This window comes from Fusarium mangiferae (assembly GCF_900044065.1).
Source record: "Fusarium mangiferae strain MRC7560 genome assembly, contig: FMAN_scaffold007, whole genome shotgun sequence".
NCBI lineage: Eukaryota > Fungi > Ascomycota > Sordariomycetes > Hypocreales > Nectriaceae > Fusarium > Fusarium mangiferae.
The window spans coordinates 1,424,215-1,452,201 of NW_024573927.1; the positions used below are offsets into that span (position 1 = coordinate 1,424,215).

General features: G+C 49.4%; 11 protein-coding genes across 11 annotated transcripts; 6 read left to right on the top strand and 5 right to left on the bottom strand.

Annotated features, from left to right (window-relative positions):
* Positions 1-973: 973 nt before the first annotated feature.
* FMAN_13631 (uncharacterized protein) lies at positions 974-3,157 on the top strand (the record flags this gene model as incomplete). The annotated part of the gene is made up of 1 exon (XM_041833122.1): positions 974-3,157. The coding sequence occupies one exon, from the start codon at positions 974-976 to the stop codon at positions 3,155-3,157; it is 2,184 nt and encodes a 727-aa protein (XP_041683517.1).
* Positions 3,158-3,542: 385 nt separating this feature from the next.
* On the bottom strand, positions 3,543-4,888 carry FMAN_13632 (uncharacterized protein; the record flags this gene model as incomplete). The annotated part of the gene is made up of 3 exons (XM_041833123.1): positions 3,543-4,142; positions 4,195-4,536; positions 4,586-4,888. The coding sequence occupies 3 exons, from the start codon at positions 4,886-4,888 to the stop codon at positions 3,543-3,545; spliced, it is 1,245 nt and encodes a 414-aa protein (XP_041683518.1).
* Positions 4,889-6,358: 1,470 nt separating this feature from the next.
* Positions 6,359-8,037, bottom strand: FMAN_13633 (uncharacterized protein; the record flags this gene model as incomplete). Its single annotated transcript, XM_041833124.1, has 3 exons — positions 6,359-7,087; positions 7,140-7,443; positions 7,490-8,037. The coding sequence occupies 3 exons, from the start codon at positions 8,035-8,037 to the stop codon at positions 6,359-6,361; spliced, it is 1,581 nt and encodes a 526-aa protein (XP_041683519.1).
* Positions 8,038-8,528: 491 nt separating this feature from the next.
* Positions 8,529-10,525, top strand: FMAN_13634 (uncharacterized protein; the record flags this gene model as incomplete). The annotated part of the gene is made up of 7 exons (XM_041833125.1): positions 8,529-8,602; positions 8,710-9,214; positions 9,274-9,547; positions 9,592-10,029; positions 10,086-10,192; positions 10,242-10,338; positions 10,392-10,525. The coding sequence occupies 7 exons, from the start codon at positions 8,529-8,531 to the stop codon at positions 10,523-10,525; spliced, it is 1,629 nt and encodes a 542-aa protein (XP_041683520.1).
* A 216-nt stretch (positions 10,526-10,741) lies between these two features.
* FMAN_13635 (uncharacterized protein) lies at positions 10,742-11,732 on the top strand (the record flags this gene model as incomplete). The annotated part of the gene is made up of 3 exons (XM_041833126.1): positions 10,742-10,986; positions 11,036-11,400; positions 11,470-11,732. 3 exons carry the CDS (start codon positions 10,742-10,744, stop codon positions 11,730-11,732), a joined length of 873 nt encoding a protein of 290 aa, XP_041683521.1.
* Positions 11,733-12,145: 413 nt separating this feature from the next.
* FMAN_13636 (uncharacterized protein) lies at positions 12,146-13,674 on the bottom strand (the record flags this gene model as incomplete). Its single annotated transcript, XM_041833127.1, has 2 exons — positions 12,146-13,210; positions 13,258-13,674. 2 exons carry the CDS (start codon positions 13,672-13,674, stop codon positions 12,146-12,148), a joined length of 1,482 nt encoding a protein of 493 aa, XP_041683522.1.
* A 1,534-nt stretch (positions 13,675-15,208) lies between these two features.
* On the bottom strand, positions 15,209-16,421 carry FMAN_13637 (putative purine nucleoside permease; the record flags this gene model as incomplete). Its single annotated transcript, XM_041833128.1, has 3 exons — positions 15,209-16,089; positions 16,136-16,283; positions 16,332-16,421. 3 exons carry the CDS (start codon positions 16,419-16,421, stop codon positions 15,209-15,211), a joined length of 1,119 nt encoding a protein of 372 aa, XP_041683523.1.
* Positions 16,422-17,741: 1,320 nt separating this feature from the next.
* On the bottom strand, positions 17,742-18,812 carry FMAN_13638 (uncharacterized protein; the record flags this gene model as incomplete). The annotated part of the gene is made up of 1 exon (XM_041833129.1): positions 17,742-18,812. The coding sequence occupies one exon, from the start codon at positions 18,810-18,812 to the stop codon at positions 17,742-17,744; it is 1,071 nt and encodes a 356-aa protein (XP_041683524.1).
* An 850-nt stretch (positions 18,813-19,662) lies between these two features.
* Positions 19,663-20,634, top strand: FMAN_13639 (uncharacterized protein; the record flags this gene model as incomplete). Its single annotated transcript, XM_041833131.1, has 3 exons — positions 19,663-19,741; positions 19,788-20,360; positions 20,411-20,634. 3 exons carry the CDS (start codon positions 19,663-19,665, stop codon positions 20,632-20,634), a joined length of 876 nt encoding a protein of 291 aa, XP_041683525.1.
* Positions 20,635-21,596: 962 nt separating this feature from the next.
* Positions 21,597-24,395, top strand: FMAN_13640 (uncharacterized protein; the record flags this gene model as incomplete). The annotated part of the gene is made up of 1 exon (XM_041833132.1): positions 21,597-24,395. The coding sequence occupies one exon, from the start codon at positions 21,597-21,599 to the stop codon at positions 24,393-24,395; it is 2,799 nt and encodes a 932-aa protein (XP_041683526.1).
* A 593-nt stretch (positions 24,396-24,988) lies between these two features.
* On the top strand, positions 24,989-27,505 carry FMAN_13641 (uncharacterized protein; the record flags this gene model as incomplete). The annotated part of the gene is made up of 5 exons (XM_041833133.1): positions 24,989-25,536; positions 25,595-25,933; positions 25,996-26,613; positions 26,671-27,132; positions 27,184-27,505. The coding sequence occupies 5 exons, from the start codon at positions 24,989-24,991 to the stop codon at positions 27,503-27,505; spliced, it is 2,289 nt and encodes a 762-aa protein (XP_041683527.1).
* Between the last annotated feature and the right edge of the window lie 482 nt (positions 27,506-27,987).

Here is a 27,987-nt window from a genome sequence, read left to right on the forward strand (position 1 = left end):
TAGTGAAAAGAGGCTGTGAAGCTCCCTAAAGACGGCATTGTGATTTCGGCAGGGATGGGAGGTAAGCCTTTTGGCAGCCAAAAGCGAGACATTGTTTGTGATAATGGCCCATGAGCTCATGTTCGCAAGCTCCGGCTCCCCGGTATCATTGTCAAAGTACCAAGATTGGCATCGTATCATGATTATCCATCGTTTTGGAACAGCATTGGTAGCTTAAGAACATCTGTTTCTGAAGAAACGGTCTTGACATTCCGTGATCTGGTAGAAGAAACGCAGCGAGTAGACTACCGAAGAGACGGTAACCATCAGGGCAATCCTCAAGGTATTAGAATGGCTGAGACCACTGCGCAAGGGAGCGAGGATAAGCTAATAGTCTACCGAGCCTTCTCCTAAGATGTGCTAGACTTATCGAAGTACATACTTACTTATTTGCGAATACACCCTTAAGCTTTTCGCCATCCCCGTGTCCCTTTGCTGAGGTTTAGCTAAGAAGGGGATTCTAGTGGGACTAAGGTTTGCAATGACAGGAAGGTTTATGGGAATATCGAAGCCAAGTTGCGGTAGTTTCATCCCCGCATCTTAAGAATGCAATGGAGAGTCAATCCCTGCCCAGAAGGGACAGTTGTAGATCACACCAGCCACCTACCGGCACAAGTGAGACGAAAGTCCCCATCTGAATCAAACTCCAATAGCAAGTCAAAACAACGAATTTCGGCCGGAATAGCGACATCCGACTATTGGCGGCCGTTCACAAATGCCAAAGATCTCCAGCCGTGGCGCTTCTGGGCCGGGACATACGATGGCCAATGTACCATGCCGTCAACGAAAGTAAGAGATGTAAATGAGGAGTTCAAGGCAAGACTGAAAACAGGTCATCTGAGAGGGAGATTTGGAGATAAAAGAGCGCTTCATTCGCACCTCAATCAGCCATTATCTCCTCATCCTCCTTCACATTCTTTCTTGTTTCCCAACCATGCATGAATCCTGGAAGACCATCATCGCACTCTCCAGCTTCGCGCTGACCAGCACAGCAAAGGACGTTCCGTTCGATGCTCGTCTTATGGTTCAGCAAGCTGGACTGCCTTCCGTGCTCAGCAATGGCTCTAGCCCGCCTCCCCAGCTCGACATCCCAAGCACTCGTCCAGCTCGGTCCATCGATCTGAGCCAGATTGTGCCTATCCAAGATGCTTCTGGTAACAGCCGTTGCTGTCCCATTGGAACTGTCAACGATGGCACTGGCTGTGTTTTCCCTCACTCGTCTGTCTGTCCTGAGGGTACTCGTCTTGAGGGAAACACTTGCATCAGCGAGAAGCCACCCAAGTGCCCTGATGGTCTGATCTACAATGGTCGCAACTGTATCGGCACCGCTCCTAGCTGTCCTCCTGGTAGCCGATTCAACGGCGAGTCCTGCGAGTCTGAGGCCGAGCCACGTTGTAACCCCGGGTTCCAATACCAGGACGGCAACTGTGTCTCCCTTTCCGAAGCTGGATGCCCTCCAGGATTCACTCTCAAGAACCGTCTTTGTACTTCAAGCAGCAAGCCTCAGTGCCCTGCCCCTTTCAAGTACGAGGATGGTAGCTGTGTTGATTCAAAGCCACCGTCTTGCCCTCCCGGCAGTAAACTCACCGACGGCAGTTGTGTTAGCGAAGCCCCTCCTTCTTGCCCTCCCGGCTATGTCATCAACAAAGGAGTATGCACCCACGAGTCAAAGCCCCGATGTCCTCCTGGATCCAGCTTTGATGGAACTGCTTGTATCTCCGAGAAGCCCCCATCTTGTGAGCCGGGATTCTTCAATGGAAAGGTCTGTGAAGACAAACCGTCTTGCCCTCCTGGATTCAATCTCGAAGGGAGAGTTTGCGTCTCCGAAAGCAAGGCTTCTTGCCCTGGCGGCACCTACATCGTGTCCGACAAGACCAGTGGAAAGTCGGCGTGCTGCTACAAGAACTTTGACTTCAATGGAGACACCTGCTTCAAGTCTGTTGACGACGAGGATGATTGCCCTCCTGGCACTCACTATGACAAGGGCCGCTGCTGGGTTAGTCCCACTGAAGAGCCCAGCTGCCCTACCGGCGGGAAGTGGAATGGAAAGACTTGCATTGTTCAGTCTGTCCCTCAGTGCCGTGCTGGACAGTACACCAACGGACGATGCATCATCTCTGAGAGCCCCCGTTGCCGCCCTGGTGCCGTTTTCAACGGAGAGAACTGTGTTCTCGAGGATCGTGCGGCTTGCCCTCCCGGAAGTGTTCTCAGCGGCAAAAAGTGTATCTCTAGCACTCCTCCCGTTTGTGAGCCTGGGCATACCCTGACCGGCGATTACTGTATCTCAGAGGAGCGTCCTCAGTGTCCCCGTGGATCCACTGTTGTTGGCCGATACTGCAAGTATCCCGATCTTCCTGTCTGTGAGCGTGGCACCAACCACCATGATGACGACTGCACTTCTTCCATTACCCCAGAGTGCCCTACCGGAAGCTCTTTCAATGGAGTCAACTGCATCTCAAACGATCGACCTATTTGTAGGCCTGGCTACATCTTCAACGGTGCCACCTGTGTCTCCGAGAAGGATGTCCCGGCTTGCCCCAACAACATGCAATTCGATGGCACCAACTGTGTTTCAAAGGAGCGACCTATCTGTGACCCTGGAAAGTCTTTCGATGGCGGTGCTTGCGTCGATCACTCTGATCCTCAATGCCGACCTGGTCTTGTTTTCGACGGCACCAGCTGTGTATCCAAAGAGCCTCCCCGTTGTGAACCTGGCACCAGCTGGAACGGAAGCAAGTGTACTTCTGAGAAGAACCCTGGCTGTGCTCCCGGTATGAAGTACAACTCTGAGACCGAGACTTGCGACTCATCTCAAAAGCCCCGTTGCCCTACTGGAACCGAGCTCAGAGATGATGTTTGTGTCTCGGTTACACCTCCTCAGTGCGCTAGTGGTACCACCAGAAAGGGTGGCAAGTGTGTCTCTGTCGAACCCCCCCGTTGCCCTCGAGGTCTTACTCCCAGTGGTGGTCTTTGCATCTCCACCAAGGTGCCTGAGTGTGGCGAGGGAACTATCTTCGATGGCAAGCGATGTGTTATTGGCAAGACCGACGAGTGTTATACTCTTCACACCTGCCCTCCCGTCGGTGCCCCTGGCCTCCCTGCTGTTGGTGGTCGCTAAACCTATTTCCTAAATCCCCAAACCCCTATGTATCAGTAGTACGAGCCTCAACTCACAAATTGACAACTTTCTTTTTCTCAATCTCCCTCTGATAATAATGGTGATTTCTATTCCTTTTCAACCTAAGTTGACGTGAGCTACTTAAATTCTTAGCCTTAGCGAATGGAGAGTATTCCAGAGCATGTTATCACAAACCTACTTGAAATTATCATGATATTTAGTTTAGATGAGTTATGACCCTACCTTAGTTTATAATGACAAACCTGGGTCACACTAAATGCATATTCAAGGGGGTCTCGTAAGAGTCAAGTTTAAGATACCGGTAGTATTGATTTTATACTATTGATATATTCTATCCATGTCATCCAGGATAATCCCATCGCATTTAAGCACCGTTACCGTTGTAGGCAACACTGTTAGGAGAGCCGCTGAGAGTACCAGTGATTCTGCCAGTAGTGGCAAGAGACTTGATGCGGTTGGTAACGGAGGCAGGGGTGGAGAGACCCTCAAGAACCTGGAGGTACAGAGCAAGACCGGCAACGTGAGGGCAGGCCATGGAGGTACCGCTGATGGTGTTGGTAGCAGAGTTGGAGCCGATCCAGGTGGAGAGGATGTTGACACCAGGGCCAAAGACGTCGACACCGGCACCGTAGTTGGTGAAAGAAGCAGGGCGCCAGCTGGAGTCGATGGCAGCAACAGTCAGAGCGTTGGGAGCGTTGGCAGGAGACTGGCTAGAGACAGGAAGAGGTCGGCCGGCGTCATCACCGTTACCGGCAGCAACAACAGAGAGGACACCAGCGTTGTAGGCAGCGTTAATGGCAGAGGTCCAAGTCTGAGAAGCGGGACCGCCGAGAGACAGGTTGATGACTGAGCGACCAGCACGGCTCTTGGAGGTGATGTCGTTAACAGCCCAGTTGAAACCAGCGAGGATAGTGGAGGTAGATCCCTCACGGCCAGCGAAGACCTTGACAGAGATGATGTTGGCCTGGAAAGCTGGTTAGTCTTTGAATGGCAAGATTGTATAGTATTTGACTTACCCGCTTGGCGACACCGTAGGTAGAACCAGCGATAGTACCGGCAACGTGAGTACCGTGACCGAGGGTATCCTCGTGAGCACCACCGACAGCGTTGTAACCAAGAGAAGCACGGCCACCGAAGTTGGTGTGGCTGACCTGGACACCGCTGTCAACGACGTAGGCGTAAGAGCCTTGGCCGGCAGTGGTGTCGTAGATGTAGCTGGTAGAGCCGGAGGTTCGGTGAGAGATCGTGCCGAGACCCCATGGGGCACCAGACTGGGTGGTCAGAGCACGGTCAGCAAGCTCGGGCTCAGACTCCTCGTAGCTGAGGTACATAGTGTAGTCAGGCTCAACGAAGGCAACCTATAGCATGTTAACGATTGAATGACTAAGAACAGATGTTTAAACAAACCTCAGGGCTCTTCTTGATCTCAGCAATGGTGGACTTGTCAAACTCGCCAGAGTAAGCGCTCCAGCTGCTGATGTTGAAAGTCTTCTCAACACCAGAAGTGTCACGCTTGTTGAGGCTGCGGCGGTGGACATCGCCAACCCAGTTCAAATGAGCCGCAACAGAGGAGTCGGAGGCATCAGGCTTGAGGGTGATGATGTACTTGTCGGGGACAGCCTGTCGCTTGGAGAGGATATCGGCAGGAGCAGCGAGGACTGCGGGGAGCAGAGCTCCAAGAGCCAGAGCGAGGCGGCGGAAGCTAGTCATGATGAACAGAGAGATACAAGAGGAGATGAGATTGTGAGGATGAGGATAATAAAACTGATTATCGTGGTGATCGTCAAGTGTATTTATACACAGATCAGCATGAATACACCTTTAGCTGATTGATAATGCAATTAGATCCAATCATCCATATCATCAACACCAAGTCTTGCGTGATAGCGTTGAGTTTGGATAGAGACTATTCAGCTTCCTAAACCGTCACGGCGGCCGAGGTGTCCAAGTAAGGAAAGTGATAGTGGATGAATAGTATCAAGCAAAAGTGCCACTGCCAAGACAGACTTGTAGCGGAGTTAGCCTCGAAATATCTTGGCCAGCTACCATGCAAGACTATGCTCCTCCTTGATTATGTCGCTGATGATTGGAGTTGGGTATCAAGGTCCATAAATCTAACTCTGAAGATGTTATTCCTCCTCAGAACGAGTCATCAAGACGAAAATAGCTCATAGACGTTGCAAAGATGTTTGTATTCAAGGGTCCAATGGTATGCCAGGGCATGAATGCTGCCAATGCTGGGGTTCAGGTGCAGCAGCGGGGTTATATGCTGTCATCAATTTCTTATCACCTCGAATGCTCGGACCTGCTTAATCCTTCCCGTACCTTTTTTCCTAGCGAACATCGGCCTCCCCCGCCATTTGCTCTGCCATGACCGCTATCTCGTTCGGGGCCGCTCCTCACAAAGGGAAAGGCGCGCCGACTTCCTTGGACGGGATGAACCCTCTTGTTAGGGAAAATCATAGTGTCGATCCGGCAAAGAGGGAAATATAGCGCAATTTGATGGGATGAATGCGATAAAGCGCTGAGTTGATCGGCAGTAGAGGCCTCGTGTGACCCTGGTACCCCTGGACCTTATCCTCTTTCTAATGAGCTCGCGTGATTCGGACACATTACCCATACGGGAATATCCTAAGGTTCTTATGTTTGCACTAGAGAGTATGCTTAGTTTATGCATGCGAGATACCTGGCTTAGCGCTCAGCTAGCAGACAGGGGTATCGCGGATTCCGCGAATCAAGGCCTGAAACCTCATCACTATCTCGGTATTGGTGACTAGTGCGATGTCGACCACGGAGGTGCAAATAAAGTGTTGACGATAGGGACTTTAATTGGAGTGTCAGATAAGCTTGAATATGGTCTTGGCTTCTAGCGAGCTTCTTAAATCGGGTATATGTGAGGACTTGATACGAGAGAGATCGTCGGGCCGGGAGTCGTTGGCGCAACTTGGCATTCACCGCTTTGACCTACCAGTGAAGTGTGACTCGAGATAGCACAGAACCGATTAGGATAGCGTCGATGCCGATCTCATCTGGTCAACGAGGGGGTTTTCCAGTCTCACGATTTAGTCTATCTACTCCGTACAGACCACAGACATCCTATAAAGACAGTACAGATACATTGGATGCCTCTTTCTCTCCTTCAGCCATGCCTGCATCTCCCATTTCAACTACCAAACCTGGCTAGTCCACAAATACCCGCCGTTCCACCCTAACAGGAAGGGGTCCAGGGTTCGAGTTGAAGCGATCAAAGATGACGAAGTCCATCGCTTGGTCCGCCAAGTAAATGTTGTATCTCCGCACAAGGGTCGAAATCAATATTTGCAGTTCAACAATCGCAATGTGCCTGCCAAGGCATTGACGCGGTCCCTGACTGAACACGATGTAGTACCTTCTGAGATTGGACAATTGCTCTGGGTCAAACCAGCGCTCTGGATCGAATTCATCAGGGTTCTTATACAGTTTCCTGTTCCGGTGAACAGTCCATGGTGAAACTGCGACAGTCGTCCCTTGTTTGATGTGATGGCCCGCAATAATTGCGCCTTGGGGAGAGACCACGAGACGCTGCAGAGCGTAGGCAATTGGAGGTCGAAGTCTCAATGACTCGTCAATACATGCTCTCAAATACGGAAGGTCTCTAGCAGAATCGTATGAGACGATTCCGTCATGATTAGGCTCTAGTCTGGCGTCGATCTCAGTTCGTAGCTTCTCGAAGCATTTTGGATTCGAGAGCAAAAAGTATAGAGTACTTGAAAGAGCGGCAGCAGTAGTTTCGCTACCAGCATTCATGAAGACGATAGATTCAGCCAAAATTCTTTGGAATGAAAGCTCTCGAGTTCCTCCCTCGCGGTCCTTCAGAATCTTGTTCATGAAGTCTTGTTGAGGACGATCCGGTGAGCCGTTGTCCAGTCTCTAAATAGAGTGTCAGTTGATTTGTGAATATCACGGCTTTTTTTATGCTTACCCCATTTAGCTGGCTGATGCAGATATTATCGAAATCTTTGATACCCTGAGCTCCAGTTGATTGTTTCAACCAATTTGTGGAATTGCAGAGTCGTTTGATGATTTTGACGCACCGAAAGCTGGATAGCTGAGCTAAAGTCGTGGACAATCTTGTCCCTCGATGTAGTGCATCAATAGTACTAGGGATACAATATTCATGCCCTGCAGGAGATTTAACTCTTGTGGTATCGCATCTTCTTGCTAGGAAGCCCATAGGGAGGCCAAAAGCCATGTCCCCGATGACGTCCAAAGTGAAATAGTTGAACCTTAATCTGTTCAGTGATGTTTAATCTGATTGGGAAAGCTACTCACCATCGTCGAATATCTAATGTCTGACTAGTAGTGCTCTGGGTTGTAATTTCATCTAAGGAGTCAATTAATCTCTGGAAATTCTGTCTAATGACAGGCTCCATGTCCGTAACTGTTTTCAGAGCGAATGAGTTGCAAAGGTATTTTCTCCGTCGAGAATGATCACCATGGTCAATGACGTTGACAATATCACGCTCATCACCAGCAATCTTGTCATAGAACGTGTCTTTCACAAGCTTTCGAGCTGCAGCATGGCCATATATGTCAGGTACGGCTTCCGGGTTGTTGAAGATGAGGAGACTAGGCGCGATTCGGATGACATCACCAAGTCTTTCATGCTGACGATGAATGCTTCTGGACCGTCGCTGGAGCCATGTCTCCTTTAGGACCCAGAAATGGGTCGTTGCTGCAAGGAAGCTCGGGACCGGATATTTTCTCAAGTCGAGAGGATCAAGAAGATAGTGAAGAAAAGGCTTCAAGACGAGGAACGCCACTGAAGCTAGAGTGATAAGGAATGCCAACTCTGCCGCGCTTATTGGTAACGAGAACATATCGAGAGATCCTTAGACATTTGAAGTCAACTTAATACAATTTTTGAAATAGATTATCCGTGATACTTATAGATGTATGAGAGCACGCTTCGGACAGAATTACTCGTGTGAAGTTCTACCCTACAACTCCATTAGAGTGTGGCTGATAGTTAACCAGTCCCCGACATTCGATCAAAATTACCTATTTGAGAATAGAGTATGATATCACTCTCTGATGTTGTCGAATTATACTTTGCGGCGTAGTGAAGCTACAGCATCGGCCCAACTGCCAAAGAAGCTCGGACAGAAACACCCAAAGTGGCAATTTAGCAGTGCTGCACCCCGCCCTTTTAGCGTGGAGTGAGTACCTTACTGTAGGGAGCCACATAAAACTTGCCTCGACCAGATTTTCCTTTATGGGATCCTCAGTTCTCGAGCATATTTTCCCAGTTCTTCTCTTGACTACGCGTTTCTCTTGTTACTCCAAGTTTCGTAAGGAATCAAGCGGTAGCATGGGTCGACGATCACAGTACACAGCCTGGTACACTGCATCCTCTCTGCGAGCGTTCCTTGGGTTCGAGTTGAGCTGACGTAACTCACAGCCAAACATGTCAAGATCGTCATTTGAAATGCGAGTATAGGCTTGAGGTCAGACAGATATAGCGTTACCCTTCTAACACTGTCTCCAATAGGTGACTCGACTAGCCTACCCTGCTCAAACTGCACCAAGTCTAAGAGAGAATGCAAAGCCGGATCATTTTTCCTATTTCGCCCAGGCATCAAGTCCAAGACCTCCAGAACAAGAGATAAAAGTCGTCGAAATCGAAATGCAACATTGCCACTTGCGGAGAGCAACTCTGATACTGTAAAGACATCCTTACCTTCAGATACTGACTCGTATCCTGTGTCCACTTCATCGGGAGTTTCACGGGCTTTGGCACTGATCCAAGAACAAACATCTTTGCCAAACTCGATCGACAATGACCAAACTTACCAGAATCCGAGCAATAACCCACTTAGCATCAACGAGCTTCTTTGTAGCGAGACTGATGGTACCCTGCACAGTGGAGACTGCACTACACCGCCTTTCATATTGAAGCCCGGTTCCCTCTATGTTGATCGTCCGGTTGCACAAGCTATTGACTACCGCGCAGCGGAGCTCTTACTCCACTTCAAGACAGTCATAGCGAAACCGTGGGTAAGACCATAAGTTAGCCCTCCAAGTCTTTCTTTTCATCTTTAATCGTGGTTATGTAGTTCGAAGTCACAGATCCTGAATTCACCAACGAAGCTCTTCGACGAGCCCCAAGATGTCCTCTCCTTCTCTACTCATTACTCGCTGTCTCCAGTAGCCACAAGAGTCGATTCTTGGACGAACCTGACATCGCTCAGGACTATGCGAGACATGGAGAAGAATATCACGAGAAATGCATCAGTTTGTTGCTGCCCATGCTCAACGACAGTGAAAGTATTACAGACGGTGCATTTTTAGCATGCTCTACCATCCTCCGATGGTATGAGGAGCTCAGTGGTAAGTAACTGGGACTATAAATGACCATTGCTTACCCTTTAAAGCACCTATCCACGGGAGAGATGACGCAAGACATTTACTGGGAGGCTACGCATCAGTCGCCGAGTCTTTCGAACAAGATCTGACTTGGGAGGGATTCCGAGGGGCAGCACTATGGATTCACCTGCGTCAGGATATTTTCAATGCTGTCATTAATCAGAGGGTACCCAGAACTAATGTCAAAGAATTGGGAATCGATCGCAGTTCCTCGCCCGCAGACGAAACAATTTGGGCCAAGCGGGTACTCTGTCTTGAGGCTGAGGTCGTTGAATACTGTTTTGGAGGTGAAGGATCGTCAATTCAGCAGTATAACGCCCTCGAAGCTCGCTTGGAGGATTGGGACAGTCAGAAACCACAAACTTTCACGCCAGTCCTTTACCAAGAGCGCGATCCATCTCAAGGAGTATCATTTCCCATTGTGTCTGTACTCTTGGATAGTTGTGGTCAGTAATCTTCGCCGGCGTGCACCAGTAGCCTCTATGTCTCTAACCACGTGTAGTATTCGGCTTGAGCCACTTCTATTTCGCCATGCTCATGATGCTTGTTCACGATCCCCGCATGCCGAAAGTTGGTACTCAGTATCTAGAATGCCAGAAGGAAATCAGAGTCAGTCTGCTGGCTTCGCGGCTATATTTCTATAACTGACTGCCTTTAGATACAAATACTGCATTTCCTGAGATTACTGTGTGGTCTCGCCTCTTCAAGTCCGGTACCGCCTGCCAGAGGAATGACGTGCCTGGCCCTTTCTCTGTGTAAGCAAATGCAGGCCGAGGTCTGGATCAGGGACTAATTCTGTTTATAACAGTCGGGTCATGGATCACTGATCACGCGGAACGAGATGCGGCGATAAATGTCTTGAGGAAGGTAGACCGAGAAGATGCCTGGCCAACATTGAGTTTGCAACGAGACTTGCAGGCTCAGTGGGAAAACAGAGACTAAGATGAGACATTTGAAGAGAGTCCAGCTGTTTAATGAAGAGCATGCACACATATTTGCCATTCAGGCAAGGATACCAAGGCGTTGCTGGAAACCTCGTATTTACCCAGTCTAGCCAGCCAAACCCCACGTCTGACTCTACGTCATCGACCTTACGTGGTTTCATCCTAACAATACCATTTGTCCTACAACATACATCGACAACGGAAATACGGTAAAATGCCGTCTCTCAACAGTTGGTGGTGGCGTTTCCTCGAAAACTATGTCTATGCAGTGCCAGAACCTCCACCGCGAAAACGAACGAAGCCTATGGAGGTGCTCTGTGTAGGCCTACCCAGGTCTGCGACTGAGTCTCTTCAGACCGCGCTTTTAAAGCTTGGATACGATCACACCTACCACGGCTGGGATATCGTGTACGAGACACCAAATTACTCATCGAAATGGGTTCGCTTATGCAGAAAGAAGTCAGTCAATACCCTTCAACACTGTGCAAAAGTCACTCACATAGCGGAGATGGTTCGGCTCGCTGGATGGCAACAGCACCATTACAAAAGAAGAGTTTGACGAGATCCTCGGACACTCTGTAGCTGTCACAGATGCTGCTGCTTCAGTGTTTGCAGCCGAACTCATCGCCGCATACCCCGATGCGAAGGTCGTCCTCAATTACCGCAAAGATCTGGATGCGTGGCACGAGAGTGCTGTGAAGACTCTAGTGAGTGTCAATGAGAACTGGGCTCTATATATATTGTCTTGTCTCGGCAAAGTACCGTTCTGGGGCTGGCATGTTTATGAGCGGTTTATGTGGCCAGGCCTCTTTCGGGCCTTGGACGGCAATATTGAGACAGGAATTGCGAGGAACGGCAAATGGGTCTACAAGGGTATGTAACTCGCACGCGTTCGAAGATCCTCAGTGATCGCCAAGCATCACAATACTAACGAAAACATAGAACATTGCAACATGATCCGCGGTCTCGTTCCGAAAGAAAAGCTCCTCGAATGGAATGCCGAAGACGGATGGGAACCTTTATGCAAGTTCTTGGAGAAGGCAGTTCCCGAAGAACCCTTTCCTCACGTCAACAAAGCTTCTGGTTGGGAGAATCACGAGGCAGAAGTCACTAAACGATATCTGAAGAGTGCCTTGTCAGGCGTCGCTGTCGTATCTGCAGTTGGAATTGCAACCGGCGCCATCGTATACAAGACCATGTGGTGAAAGTCTGATACACATGAGAAAGCGAGCTTCTCTGATTCGATGTCATAATTTATATGAAGATGTCTGGAAAGTTATGTGAGGTATCAATTTGAATATTCCATCTCACTAGATTCGCCAAGTGAAGAAAAACGTGGAAGGCCGTTCAACAATCCGTCCCTTATGGTGATAAAATAGCCGAAACCGCTCGAGTTGTCAAATATCGTGACATAAACTTCATTGCTACTAAAATCTTTTAAGCCATTGACAACGCACGCTTCAGTACTCCATGAATCTCCCCACAACAACAAACTGAACCCTCAACCAGACTATACTTAAAGAGACTGCTCACTCCGAAAGCCGGAGATGCTAGGCCTGTAGCCATTCAGCTGCTTCTCATGCCTCCTAGCTCCATCTCAAAAAAGCCCATGATCTGATCAGGAGTGCAATTTGCAACCCACGCAAGGCCTTGGTGGTTGAGAACTCTGATAGATGCCAGGATTCTGCGGACCAGAAACATTCAGAAAGCCCACTGCACCTTTGTCCAGGCGGAAAATGGAATGGTCAACCAGGGTATATGTTCCTGGGACAGCCATCTTCAAGTCGACGATCGTTGACCCACCGCAAGGAACAGAAACGGTCTGAATACCCTTTGATGGATTGCTGGTAACGCCACCATCTCGATACACATTCTTGAAATGCGTACCGATAATGTGGAATGAACTGGTAAGGTTTGGTCCAGCATTTCCGAAGAAGATTCGCACATCATCACCGACATGAGCCTTGAGAGGATGATCTCTTGTCAAGGCAGACTCGCTGCCGTTGAAGGCAACGACTTGAGGTTCTTCACGAAGACCATTAGGATATGAGAATTCGACAATTTCGGATCGTCGACCGTCATCATCAACCTCTGGTGGTTCATGGTAGAACTCGCTCTGCATAACATAATACTCCTTGTCCACGGGTGGTAGGTCATTGCCTTCTGGCTGCACATACATGAGACCGTACATGCCGTTGGCAATGTGAACAGGAACAGGCGCGGCAGCACAATGGTAGACGTAGAGACCGGGGTAAAGGAGCTTGAAGCGACCGACCTTGGTTTCGCCCTCTTCAGCGGTAGTAACAGCGGCACCACCACCGGGACCGGTAAATGCGTGGCAGTCGATATTGTGAGGATTACCTGCAGGGTCTTTGTTTGTGAGGCTCAGCTCCACGACATCTCCGACTTTGGCCCGAATGAAAGGGCCAGGGACAGTGCCGTTGAAAGTCCACTGTTCGTACTTATACTGGCTGGTCAACTGTGCTAACTTAGTTGTAGTCACCAGTGGAACTCTGACAAGAGCTGGATGGTCTCTTGTGATAGATGGAGGGACATCTGGCGCAGTCGTGAGGATAGCGTCTTCTTTGGGGAGCTTTGAGATTAGTAATGTTTCATCGTCAACTGTCTCAAAGATCTTGTGCTTATGATCTCCTCCGATGGCAGGCACCATCGCTATGGATGCCTGCGATGGTCAGCTATACCCGAGCCTGAGTCAGTGATGCAACTTACCTCATCATCGACACAGCATGAAAGAGGCTTCTCCTGATAGGTAGTGGTTTGTTCGTCTTCACAACATCCAACAGGCTTCTCTTGGATCACCTCTGGCTTCTCGTCCACGCAATGAGCACATTTTGGCTTTTCTGGCACGAGGCCAAGCTTCACTGGCTGGGAGCCTCGTTGGTAAAGATAATAACTGAAGGCAAGCCCTGTGGATACAGCCAGTGCTGGAGCAAGACGAGCATGACTGACTCGACTGTTGGACCTAGTGTTCGACGAAAAGGATCTGGCTCCGATCACCGGACCCCGCCTGGCTGGAAGTGAGAGGTTTCTGACAAAAGCGGTAGAAGCAGCAGCTCTACTGGCAATAGAAAGGAGTTGACTGGTTACTGGAGCAAGGGTCCAGCATGTTGTCACCATGCGAGACATAGTGAAATAGGATAAAGCGGAAGTAGTTACAGATGTTGGATAATTGTTAGGACAGATTATCTAGACCCGTACGCAGAGCCGGCCGATCTTTATACTACCATTAGCAGGCCATGATATGGCTCAACAAATAGCACTAGAGCGCGGAGATCTATCTTTGAGTGCTTGGTAATATGACAGCTGTTACTGACGCATGATGGGACGGACATGGTTTAGTGGTCGACCTCGAGTCCATAGCCCTGATCACCGGTGAGCCCGAAATGGTCACCTGAAAACGTCAACTTACGTATTTCAATACTGAGCCAAGTACTTAAGTCCCTATGAAATTAGCTCTTGATAAATAGGTTGAGACTTGTTCTTCGCTAAACAGATGCCCTTTATCTGACCGCACTGCTAAAACAAGGACGGTGATGCGCAAAAAACAACATTTAAATTTCAGGGCAGTGAGGGCTAAGCTAGTAGATGTTCAACTAGAGAGGAGAAAACTAGGAGATTTCTCGGCCTCACAAGAAGCAAGACCGCATGTTTTGTGAAGTGGAATGCCTTTCGGTCAGATCATACGTATCATATCATCATGAGAATAGCGTATCTCCGCGGCTCGACGCTTCACCCTCCAGGTCGAGCTACGACTAAAACGGCACCCAATCAACAGCCCTCGTCTCACCTCCAAGAAAAGAATACGAAAGTTTACAACCCCTCGCAAACTTGGTCTGTCAATTGCGGTCCAAATCTATCTATTGTTATCATCTATGTGTCGGGCTTGCTTTTATTCCAGAGTTGAGGCAACTGCGGCTAGAATTAATTATTCTGGCCAGAGACTTGTTGGCTGCTATGTGGAATGAATGCTCTGCCCTATTTGAGCTCATAGCACAAACTCTGGGGACAAAAGAACCATAAGCTCGTCTAGCTGGAGTATCTATGCATCAGACAACAAGAAAATACTAGACCTTGATATGAGGTATTGAAATTACTAGACCTTGATATGAGGTATTGAAATAAACTCTACAAAAGGTATCCTAAATTTATCCTAAACTTATATTAAGTTACCTAAGTATTTTCATCTTTTAGAATCAAGGTTTCGGGTTTTCTTTCCTCCCCTAGCCATACTAAACAGATATATTGGAGGCTTATCATTTGGTTCCAAGGACTCATCAACAAGTAAAGTAGACGAGTGGGTTAAGGCACTCGAGCCAAAAGATGTATAACTGGTTTCTCAATAGACCCTGCACCTGTTTCTATTCGAACCCTAAGTCTGCCCCTGCCATGAAGGCCCCTGGGACGTTGCCCTAAACCATCTCACATAGGCTTGTAGCTGAACTGAAATCTGGATTGCTTCGAGAGACGCAAAATCCTTGATTGAATTAGCTAGACATAAATAATTGCAGATCGCTCAAACAAGTATGATAAATGTTTGGCGAGATTGTCATTCATATCCCCATTCATATGTCTATTCGGCCTCCAGCGCTAAGCGGTTGTATCAAGTCTATGTAGTTACGATAAGGATTGTGGAAGATCGCAAGCAAGCCCAGGGCCATATTTAGTGGGATCTTATTTGCTCAACATTTTGCTTGTCACCAAAACCAGGTGTGCCACCAAGTGAGCCAAAAATATCACCGATATAATTCTGAGCAGGGATCCCAGTCTCGAATCTGGTGGACCACTCCTCCAAGATCCCCTCGATTACCTTCAGAGCGGTAAGATAGAGGTTGCGAGTAGATGGCCCCAAACCACCTTTGTCCATAACAAAAGGAAGTTGATGGGGCTTATCCTCATGTCCTCTGTCGAAGTTTGAAGCAGATCGAATCAGGAGAATTCGGGAAAAGTCAACCTTCTCTTGAAGTGCTGCGTTCAAGAGACCAGCCAGGAGGGCATTATCCTCCTGGGCTGTCATTGTGTACTCTCCTTGTCCTGAAGTATAGACCTTTGCAACTTTCTCCATAGCCTCGGAGATTCTATGACCATGCCAGAAGGTATTGGAAGACAGAACATCTCCCTTAAGAACAGTTGGGTCCTGTGCCGCTGCGTCAAAAACACCACCAGGAGAGTTCTTCCATAAAGCCCGATGCTCAGCAGCCTTTGGTGAGTCTGTAAGCTCAACAGTCTTGGCTACGGAAAGAGCATAGTCTCTCAAGTTTGCATTAAGCTCGAATACTTCAGAGCCATGCACGATACCGGGAAACTGGTCAGGCCTGTCTGCTCCCATAGGAACAAACCCTGACCCCCATTCCTCGGGGACTTCTCTCGCATCAAACTCAAGCTGCGTGTCAACCTGAATGGCGAATTTGGCAAAGGCGACCGATCCAATAGTAGCTCGCTTGGGATTAACGCCTGCAATACCAGTCAGGACAAAGTATGACTTTGTGAGGTCGAAGAGCGGCGATGTCAGGAGAGCACTGATCGATAAAGATGCGTTGATAACTACTCTGGGTCAGAGAAAGTCTTTTGAAGGGGGTTGGGTTCTTACGGGCAGTTCCGACTACCAAAAGCGCGACTTCGCCATTCTCTGTGACATGGATATCTTCGTAGCCCCTAGCCAAGCCCGGAACGCGCACTTTACGAGAGAACTGAAGAGCACTATCAGGAGAAAGCCAATTCCTTGATTCTTCGTAGAACTTGTGGCCATTAATTCGGTATAATCACAATAACTGAGTTGTACTCACCATAGCGATAAGCAGGACTTTGGGCGATATTCTAGCGCCTGCTGGCTGCTGGGCCTGGACCCCTTGCGCTGCTGAGTTCTGTGCACTCATGATGTTTCGTATTGATGGGTATAGTCACGGGTGGTCTTGAGTCTGCTCCTGAACTTTGAAAAGATTTTCTTTGAGGCAATAAGTTGATAAAAGACAAAATGACCTCATTTGAGCCTGGGCGGGGTCGAGATGGCGTGATCAACGCAACTAGCATTTGGGCTCCCTTATGGTCCATTTTCGCTACCAGCCGAGGCTCACGATCCTTTTGTGTCCACCGCCTCAGTTCTTTCAAAATGGGATTTGAGCAGATGATGCAATTGAAGGTTCCACAAAGCCTTCAATCCGGAAGACATTTACCAGAGCCAGTACCACGCCCCAACAATAAAAGCGACGGGTAGAGCCAGTTTCGCAAGATAGATCATTTGCTCTCTTTGCTTCTGTGACCGAATGCGCATTTGTTCTTCATAAAACCGCTTCGCTTCCGCAGCAAGCCTTTCTGAGTCGGCAGCTATGTCTTCGCCTGGCCTGTTACGGATTCTTTCGATCATGGCCAGCACGTCGGCTTCCGAAGTTTGTTCATTTTTATCGCTTATCTGTGGTGCCGGTGCTGTGTGCCCGGCGATTTTCTGATTTTGTGACATTGTGTCGAACTGGCGACCTTGGTCGTGAAGGAGGCGTTGGGGTTCGCGACGGTATTGGCAGATTATTGAGCGGATATCTCTCTGATGATTATTTACATGTGTAGAAATGTGAAGCTCTCCCATCCGCCTCAAATTTATTTTATCTATAGGTAGTGATGATGTCTGCCTAGGCCTCAGCCAAGGCAGATTTGTGATTGTGCAATCAGCCTCAATCTTTAGGTGGCTTGGCCTGGCCTCGCTGCAACCTTATATGCTACACTCCTCACTATGTCTATGTATAATTGATGTTCCCTGCTCTCTTTGCTGAACCATTTCTCTGGTGTTTGAGGAGATTGGAGATACGACATCATCAAGTCTCGGAATCGGAATTGACCGCCGGTTCTCGGCCGAGCCGAGCCGTGGCTATGACTGTTGGTTTGGGCGAATGAACGTGCAGTTTTGTCAGCTTCAATTACAGCCGTGCCCATGAAGAGCTTAAGTGTGTAAGTAGGAGCTGCTTATGCATATACTGGTCTGGCCAGCGTGCAGACGAGTTGTACCATGGAGATGGAAAGTCAAAAAGAGTTGGTCATGTCATAAGCTTTCACTTTCAACCTCATGCGATGAAAGCCCACAGTTAAATATAAGAGTTGAGATGAGTTATTCCTAATTTCGAGTCATACTTGATCTATAACGCTGTAAACCAATCAGCACTGGTTTTGGGGACAAGGATGAAGCAAGGGTTTGTTCATGATCCCCTTTATACCTTCTTTCGTCCAAAGAAATCCATTACCTCCAAGCTGCCATGATCAGAGACATAAACTCGCTTGTCTCCATCTGTGATATTGATCGTCACCATCCCAGCATATCTTGTATACCGAGTCTCCCACTCCTGACTCGTAGTCTGGTAAGGAAAAGACGCAATCACCTTCTGCTGTCCATCAAAGCGAACCTGCGCAAGATTCCCACCTGCTGACTTCACAAGGTAGATACAATCAGAGCTGGTCGGCTTGCCTGTGTCTGGCTGCGCGATCTTGACTCCCTCCAAGCAAACAAGTTGATCGTCGCTCACGTCCACCAGGACCTCGTTCCCACGGACGACGAAGAGTAGAGGCACCTCTCTACCCCCACAATCTTGTCGGAACCGCACTGATGCGGACACTACAGAGAGCCCGCCGACATCAGCGCGTCCCCAGAGCCAGTTGTCCAGGATGGTCTCCATCGGGACGTTGCCCCAGTTGTGGTCATGGTAGGCATTGCCTTCAACCCTGGTCTTGGTGCCGTTGACAGTGACGTCTCCGATCAGTTGGCCACCAGGGACAGCTACAAACCATGAGAAGTGACGACCCTCCACGTCCCATCGACCTGAGCCCGGTCGATATGATGGAGTAGTTCTCTTGATCACCACGTCGAAACCGAATCCTTCCATCTCATCAGGGTCGACAAAGATGTGATACTCGCTGAGGCCATTGACACTGCGGAAGTAATTCTTGCGATACTGCAGATCACACCGATCTCTTGCCACAACGGTCTCGGAAGGGACATTGCCAATACGCTTATGCAAGTCACAAAGTTTCTTGCCATCCTTGGCGATGTTCAGGTCAATGAGTCCAGTCTTGGGACCGTCTCCTTCTGTTATGTAGAAGAAGGCCACCTGCAGGAACCAGCCGTCTTGAAGATGTGCATCGGCGTACCACCACTCCCACTCTCCACTTTCGACACCGGGACTGCGAAGGCCGTCTTCCCAGCTCACAGGTTGGGATCTGTCTAACCCGAGCTTTTGCAAGCTCTGGTCATCAGTGAGAAGGCGTCCGTGTGCGGACTCTGTCATTGGCAGGTATGTTTGTTTCGAGTCTATTGGAAACTCTGCAGTGATTGAAAGGAAAGATGTGTTCAGGATTGAGTTGATTGATGGTAAGAATGTATGTTGGCTCACCCTTTGGCATTTATATATCGTCGTATCATGTACGCCCAGCTGCGATTCATCATTATTCAGACTTTTCTGACTTGCCTAGCGCTTTCGCTTTTGACAACCGTATGATTTTGGTACCATCATGCCACTAATATCAGAACATAGCAAATAGATGATTAGCTATCAATTACACGTGTTGATTTAAGCTTTTGATAGCTAAGATAACGGGATGCCTTGTCGTTCCGCAGCTTCCGCGAAGTCCATAATCAGGTGCTGGCATCAAAACGCGCCAAACTTCTGCCACTGATATTGGTTTGCATGAGCCCTATCTAGTCTTTCTTGACCCAATTGCTAGTAGTTAGTATGCTTCCCTTCCCAGTATACGTTCCAGACGGTAGAAATTTCGAGTCTCGGAATTGCAAGAGACGGGATCTAGTGGAGTTCTCGGCCGAACCGAGCCGCGGCTATAGCTGGCATTCTAGCCTGCGCGGAGGTCCAACTCCATAGGAGTATTCATATAAATTCAAATCAAAGGCTGTGATCAAGAGAAAAATTCAATGAAAGCAGAGAATTGCTTGCGGTGGAGATAATAGAATACTGTAGGTACTGGTTGACATGAGAGCGGGGTTGAATTGATAACGACGTTATGACTCCTTGACTGCGTAAGCGGGGCTCAAGCCTCGATGATCAATGAATTGCCTCAACTTTCGAAATCCCCGACTAACGACTCAGCTCTCTACAGAAACCATTCCCGAATCAAATAGCGATCATGTCTTCAGAACAACTCAGTGCTAGCTCACTCTTCAGCCTCAATGGCCTTGTTGCGGTCGTGACAGGCGGAGGTTCAGGTCAGTGAGCCCCTCAAAGCACGGATCACAACTGATCGTATTACAGGCATCGGCCTCATGTTCGTCAAGGCGTTGCTCCAAAACGGTGCCGCAAAGGTCTACATCGCTGGCAGAAGGAAGGAAAAACTGGACGAAGTCGCCAGCTCATTGGGCGACAAGGTCGTTGGGGTTCAGTGCGACGTCACCTCCAAGTCAGATCTGCAGAACATGGTCTCTCAGATTGAGAAGGACACCGGGTACGTCAACCTGTTGGTGTGCAACTCTGGTATCGGAGGACCCCAAGTCAAGCCAATTACTCCCGAAACAACCTTGGAAGAATGGGCCAAGTCCAACTTTGACACTGATTTCGGTGACTATGTCAACACGTTCGCCATCAACACCGCGTCGGTTTGGTTCACCAGCATGGCCTTTCTCCTGCTTCTGAAGAAGGGCAACGAGAAGGGCAATGTCGAGCAGACTTCACAAGTCATCGTTACTAGCTCCATCGCAGCATTCAACAAGAAAGCCCCCGGCGGTTGGGCGTACGGACAGTCCAAGGCTGGAGCTGTTCTAGCAGCCAAGCAGCTTGCCGTTGCCCTTCCTCAGTGGAACATCAGAGCCAATTGCATCGCTCCTGGATGTGAGTTAATTCATTGATCACCCAAAAAGTGGCATTCTTACGTTTTATAGTATTCCCCAGCGAAATGTCAGAGCCGATCGTCAAGATGTATACCGATGAGTCAGGACAGCCTGGTGCCGTACCAACATCAATGGCACCACTACGAAGAATGGGAGATGAGAAGGATATGTCGGGAACCTTCCTCTATCTTGCATCTCGAGCGGGTGGATATTGTAATGGCACAGTTATAGTCGTCGATGGTGGTCGCTTGAGTAACTTTCCGACCACGAATTAGGAGAAGGTCTTGGATCGCAGGATAGGATACATTAGATACAAACTTCGAATAGCTTCCTTTTTGTTATTCCACGAGTCCCAAGATATTTTGTGCATGTCTAAGAGTCTCAGCCAGCCCTAGGTTCGTTAGAACTGGGACCTCACTCCGGCGAGGGTTTCTTGCAATACTGCGCCGATCACTCTTCAAGATGGAGGATATACTGTTACCTCTATCCTCAAGCTGAACATTGGTAATTGCCGAGATCTCACATGAAAAAGATCGAGGGGGGTAGCAGGCTGGTACCCGAAGTGCCGTTCGATCAAGTAGGACTTCACCTCCAGTCACAACAAAATTACTCATTCGGGACTGGTGAAACCGGCCTGCAATGACTGCATGATTATCACATTCGATAAGCCATTGAAGGTTCAATTATATGGCGGCCTGATAGGCTTCTCCATCGTATTCACGATACACCGCATTCCAAGCCACCCCGGTTGCTGCCTTGAGGGATCTGCTAGCTGTGAATCCTCAAACGCCATCTAAGGAACCATTGGCTCGTTAGCGGGGGTCGCTGAGGTGAGACTGAGCTGGCGGGAGGCCCTCTTAGCGGAGACGAGGGATGACAGAAAGCTTGGAACTGAAAGCGGCGAATTTAGGCGAAGACGAGCCAATTCTTTTCTGACACCCATGCCACGCTTGGGCGCTTCGCCACAACTCTCAGCGGCATTGCTGCCTGTAGTCCTATGGGAGTACAGGGGGTTTCTGTGCAACACGACACGGGAAGTGACTCAGCCCGGCAAGGCATCTTGGCAATCAATCTTCGTACTGAATTCACGATGATAATGCATGCAGGCATGTGTGAGCCGCCTGATTAGGCCAGAAGCCTTTACAATGTGCATTTTGCTATAAGACAACATCATTTCCGGACCTCAACGCCATCATATCCATTCACACCAACTCCAATCATCTCTCCTTCATTCACAATGGCGCGTACTGCACAAACAAGGGCCAAGCGTGGCGGCCGTCGCAACACCACAAACAACACGCGCAACACACGCAATCACAAAGAGAATGATCTCGAATACATGGCTCTTAAGCAAGAGGCAGAGCGACGCGAGCGTATCCTCGCTGACCGACGCCGCACTGCTGCCAAATGGCGCCCCAAGATTCCCGAAGTCCGAAAGGTCAACTTCGAGAACTTCAAGAACAGATTCCAAGACATCGATGAGCCTGATTATGCCATTGACGTTCTGATGTCGGGTACTGGTACCCAGGCTCAGATCCGTCGTGAGCATGGTCTTCGTCGTCGTGAGGAGATGGCTCGTCTCCGTCAGAAGTACATGTACTACCCTGGCGGTGGTGTTATTGAGACACCTCATCGCAAGACCGACGCCTATGAGAAGGCTCGTCGCGAGAAGGATAGCCAGCCATCTTCCGACTCTGAGATTCAGCGCATTCGTATCCAGTCCCAGCCCATCTTGGGCCATTTGACAGCTCTTATGAACGACACCGAGAAGCGATCGTCTCCCCGAACATTCATGCGACCCTTCAAGACTCTAGTCCACTTCCAACCCAAGATGCGAGAGATCCTTGCGACTCTTGAAGACAAGTGGGCTGACTTCGAGGACATTGGCAGCGAAAGCTCCGAGGTTGTCGATGTCGCTGAAGAGACTGAGGCAGAGGTTGTTGATGAGGAGGAGGCTGCTGAGGATGGTGATGATGTCGCTTCTCAAACATCTGAGGCTTCAAGCATTGAGTCGGTTGACTCCGACGCCGATGAAGACTACGACAATTTGATGGACAGCCCCGAGGCGCTGCGTGACATGCGATGCTACGTTGACTTTGTCGACAAGGAAGTGCTTCCTCTTTACAACCGTTTCGAGGGCTCTACCGCCGACCGTGTCAAGTTCGACGATCTCTGGTCCCTCTTCCGCGTCGGGGACCTCATCTATATGCCTGCATCTGGCGAGACTGGCGGCCGTTACCACGAGATCTGGCGTGTCTACAAGGTCCGAAGCCCCGAGCCCGAGACATCCTATCCCACCTCTGGCTGGGACTTCTTCGCAGATGAGCAGCAGATCGACGAGAACTCCAAGTTCAAGATCTCCGCTTACTACATCGATCATGATGGCAACACCTTTGGCGCTGTCCGACGCAAGTTCGAGATTGAGTCGTTCATTGGAGAGCGATCAATTGACTCCCTCGAGGCCTTCCCCATCCGATACCGCCACGACTACAAGCAGCTTCTCAGCTCGATGCAAGACCAGGGCCGCAAGTTCATCAATTACTTAGATGATCGCCATCAGCAGTACAGCGCCTGGACTTTGACCAGAAACCCCCCATCTCATCGCACCGAGCCTGAAGAGGAGATCCTCGACAACGAGGACTACGAGAAGATGCGACATCCTGAGTTCGTCGAGAGTGATGTCATCGTCGATCTTACAGAGGCTTACCAGAAGATGCCTGACTGGCGCCCGCGATTCCATCAGCTTACAATCAACAAGTCTTCGCGATGCGAGATCAAGGACGACGAGATGCCGATCCAGCATTGGTTCAACGGCACCCGCCAGAACCTGGCATACTCCCAGAACGAGATCATCCAGCACGCCGATGGTGTCGAGGCCCGTCAGCGAAGAGATAACCTTGCGGTTGACGCTTTCCTCCGCGTCCGTGTCAAGGGCAGCCGAACATTTGAGACCAACCCCAAGGCTCTTGAGCTTCGCGACGAGGATCTTGTTCTTCTTCCCAAGCGCATGTTTGCCTATGCTCTTCGTGAGCGTCGCTTCTTGCCAATTGATCTCAACGTTCTCAAGCCCGTGCGACGCGAGCCTGGTGTCTTTGAGAACCTCCGCATCCAGAGCGACTACAAGGATGTCGTGCGCGGACTTGTCATGTCGCACTTCCAGCGAAAGGTCCTTGAGCGCAAGTACGCTGATGCCGCGACCGAGGGACCCAGCCAGGATCTGATCCAGGGCAAGGGCCGTGGTCTTGTTGTGCTTCTGCATGGTGTGCCTGGTGTCGGAAAGACTGCTACTGCAGAGGCTGTCGCTATGGAGAACCGCAAGCCGCTGTTTGTCATCACTTGTGGCGATCTCGGTCTCACACCCCATGAGGTTGAGTCTTCGCTAAAGAACGTCTTCCGCCTCGCTCATCTCTGGGACTGTGTTCTTCTGCTTGACGAGGCGGACGTGTTCCTCTCTCAGCGATCCAAGCAGGACATGAAGCGCAACGCTCTTGTCTCCGTCTTCCTCCGAGTTCTGGAGTACTACAACGGTCTTCTCTTCCTGACTACCAACCGAGTCGGCACAATCGACGAGGCCTTCAAGTCTCGTATCCACCTCTCCCTGTACTACCCTCCTCTGGACAAGACTCAGACACGCGACATCTTCCGCCTCAACATCGGCAAGCTCAAGCAGATCGAGGCCGAGCGCCACCGCATGACTGGTGAACCCGCCCTCGTCATCAAAGAGAGCGAGATTATCGACTTTGCCGCCAAGCACTATGAAGAGCTTGCCCGATCAACTGGATGCTGGAACGGTCGACAGATCCGAAGTGCATTCCAAATTGCCTCCAGCCTTGCCATCCATAACTATGCCAACCAAGCCGAGGCAGCCCGATCTCGCGGTCAGAGCCCTCCTGCGGCGCCGGTTTTAGACAGGACTTGGTTTGAGAAGGTTCAGATGTCGACGCAGAGCTTTGACCGGCACATGAAGAAGGAGGCTGGTAGCTATGACTCTGAAATGCCGATGCGAAGCACATTCCAGGAGAGCAAGTTTGACTAAGGTTGGGTTCTGCAGCTGGGCTGAGAATATGATTGACCATGACGGATTTTGTTTTTTCCATTTCTTTGGCGTTGCGATCATGAAACACTCGCAGCAACATCTTTCGAGTCTGAGACAAACAATACACCACAATTCATGCAAAAGCGCACTAGGCTTTGAATGTTGAATAATGCCAATCAATTAACGATATTGTCTCTAGCATGTTTCTATCTAGATGTTTTGCAAACCGTTTGTTGTTGTTTAGCCTGATCTACGCGGACCTAGTAATTGAAGTTGCCTAACCAAGGGACTGCTGTTATTTTGCATTATATCTGAGAAATTTAAATTTATGCGACGTGACATGACCTCTGCTAATGTGTTGCCATACTGGTACAATGTAGAAGTTGGATACCTGAGACTTCATATGGTTGACGGCTGATCACCGGCCGATCACTGTGCACTATTATAGTCCTCCCTTGCAGTTGGGGGCGTTCACGATCAACTACCTCACCCAACCCCGCGTCTCCGCGTGGCGCATTCCATCCAAGCTTCTTATATAACTCAACTGATCAACACACGTCTTCCAAGCCGGTAATCTATTTGTGGTGTTCGACATGTCTGATTTCGCAAATTCCAATCAACCGCGTTCCGTACACGTGCCCTCGAGGGTCTCACCTAGGGTCCTGGCATACGGCAGAAGTAATCCGGAGGCATTTTTGTCCTACCTTCGTCGCATCTGGCCAGAACATGGACAGAGATTGGTAGAGAGTCCGGAGAACTTGGGGCTTGTTAGTCGTATCAGGGTCCTTCTCGAGAATGGAGAGCTGCGCCCGATACATAGGACGTGGATTCCACTTCCGGAACTCCGGCACCTGCGGGCTCGTTACTTGCTCCCGGGGGAAAAAGCCTCCTTCGTTCATCTTGAACCCCCTCTCCCAGAAGATGGTACACTCGGAGTTTGGGAGTTTCTTCCGCGACTCCGATGTCAAACCAAACCTGATGTCTACTTCTGGGCCAGTACTCTGTTGGATATCAAGTTCAATTCGACCGACGACGTCAGATCCCCACGGCGAGTCAAGGAATTGTACATACTCCTATATGACTTTTGTCTGGAGGCCAAGGTCGGTAGGGATGGCGAGAACAAGGTCGCAAAATACATCAGGTATAGTTGATCTTGACTGTGTGCCTGCTTGCGGAGTTGATCTAACAGGCAAATCTAGGTCGACTTTCGCGAGAAACTCGCTCCTCTTACAGCAACAAGGTTGGAATAACCCTAATCATGCAGTTCGCTATGGTCCTGAAGGTACACATCCGAAGAAGCCTTCAATGCCACTACCAGCTGAGTGGAACGCAACACGATTCGAGTCCGACCAGATTGAACGATTCTACAAAGAAGTGCTTCTTCTAGAAGACGCTTACAGGTATTATGACATCCTTGATGAACTCAGACGCCATAGAATCAAGGCATTTAAATGGACAGTTTCTCCAGGCGATGTAACCAAGCTGTATCAGGATCTTGAGGATCTTGATGTACGTGGCCAAGAAAGAGATCGCATGATGTATGTATTTTACCAAGAGAAAACAATATGAACTTGAAGGGTCTGCTGATAGAAAATAACAGAGAGGAATTTAAAAAGGAACCCTTTTTTCCATACATCATCCCTGACCGAAGTTGGGAGACTTTCCATTGGGGCACTCCTAGCCAACTTGTATGGTCGCATGGCGTAAAGCTGCCCAGGAAACACGACATCAGCCAGCAGTATCCTAGTCTCAAGTCTTTCTTCGTAGATCGCCTCGAGATACCTGAGTTGACGATGGAGGCTCTCCAAAAGCAGATACTCGAGGTCGCAGCCGATGCGCCTGCCGACGAGACTTTCACCCCTTTGTCTCATCTCAACATTTTGATCCAGAACTTGGTTGAACTCATAGATCCCAGCGAGTTAATTTCTGAGCCCATTTTCCCCATTCTGACACCGTCCGGCGAGCTAAAGCGCGTCTGCTGTGCTACGGATTTCTTCATTGTTGACGACATGCGTCTTTTCGAATTATTCAGGGACAAAGTCAATATGCTTGCTTTTACAAACAGCCAAGTGATGCGGCTCGAGTTTCTGTTCAAGTGGCTTGGTATGGGGAAGAAATACTTGACTCTCAATGTCGAGCACAGGGTTGAATGGCCTTACAGAACAATACCACATGAGATTGAGTGGGACATAGGCCAGAAAGCCGAGGCTCTCCTACGGTAGGTCCTTGAGTCAACTGACCCATTCCGTTACACGAAGACTAACAGCGGCGCCAGCATCGCAGCTTATTTCCGGAGCCGTCAAACGAGATCAATCAGTGAAAGAAACCTAATTCTCCGGTCTTTACGAGCAGCCAAGATGATGGAAGTGGAAGATATGTTCTCTGAGACAAGGCTAGGAGATGGCCACCACAAATCGAATAATACAAATATCTACATCAAAGACACCTACCCTCAGCTGAAGTTGATAGATTCGGGTGGCTGGCAGGAAAGGGCCCTTGTGGCTTATGTTCCAGCCGACAAGAAGCAACGACAGTTGGCAATGGCCGTTGCATTGCCTCGCCTATTGATGGACTGGCTCATGAAAGGACGGGAGGCTCACAGCTCGGGCTTCGTCGATGTACCCGATCTCGGTGTGAGCCTTGTAAAGAGTGTGTTGAGTGCACCTCCCGAGTTGGCGAATGACATACTTGAGGCCGAAAGCATTGAACAGCCTCTTGCATATCGAGAAGGCAGAAAGTGAGCGATTCCCACAACGTTTTTGAAGGGCAACTAACAAGCAAGCAATAGTCCAGAAATAAAAGAAGAATGCTTGGATCAGGCGGAAGCCCAGGAGGCTGAGGCGCCACTCCAAACGACGCGTACACCAACGTCAACAACACCAGAACCAGTACCAGCACCAGAAGTCAATATTCCCCTGACTGATTCTCCCGCTTCTCGAACACCCATTGTCAAGCAGGCTGGAACCCTGGACGCGTTCCTAGGCATTGTTCCAGTTACTGGAATCGCGTCAGAGCAACAGAGGCAAAAACGACGACCTGCTACCAGTGATTCGGCATCTTCAGGATCTCCTCCCCCATTGGCAGTTTCGAAGAAGCTTCGAAAGGAATGAGCTAGCAGAGAATTAATATTTTGAAGAACACTGCTTGGTTCATACCCAAGTTGTATGAAGTCTCATGAGCCAGTTTGCGCAGGTCAATTGTCGATTTCCAGCCTCCAATATTTCGTCCTGCTGCAAGTATATGTATGATCGAGGGCTTCGGAGACTTTGAGCTTCCTCCTTGGGGAAGTCGTTGATACGTGAGACTGATAGAATTAATGCTGTCACGGATCGGGACCACAGTTAGTGCAGACTGCCAAGTGAATTTTGACACTGTACGTGTCGAGCTGTTCGTTATATTGAACATTGGGGTACCACCAACCATTGTCAACTTTGGTGGTGCGGGGGTTCTGTCATACAACTGCCCAAGTATAGACCAAGTACCTCTATCATTCGCGCCAGCCGCACCAAAGAACTCACCACGTAGGCCAATTTCATGTTATCAATGTGAAACCATCTGAGCCTTTTGGCCAATCATTCTGAAACTTTCCATT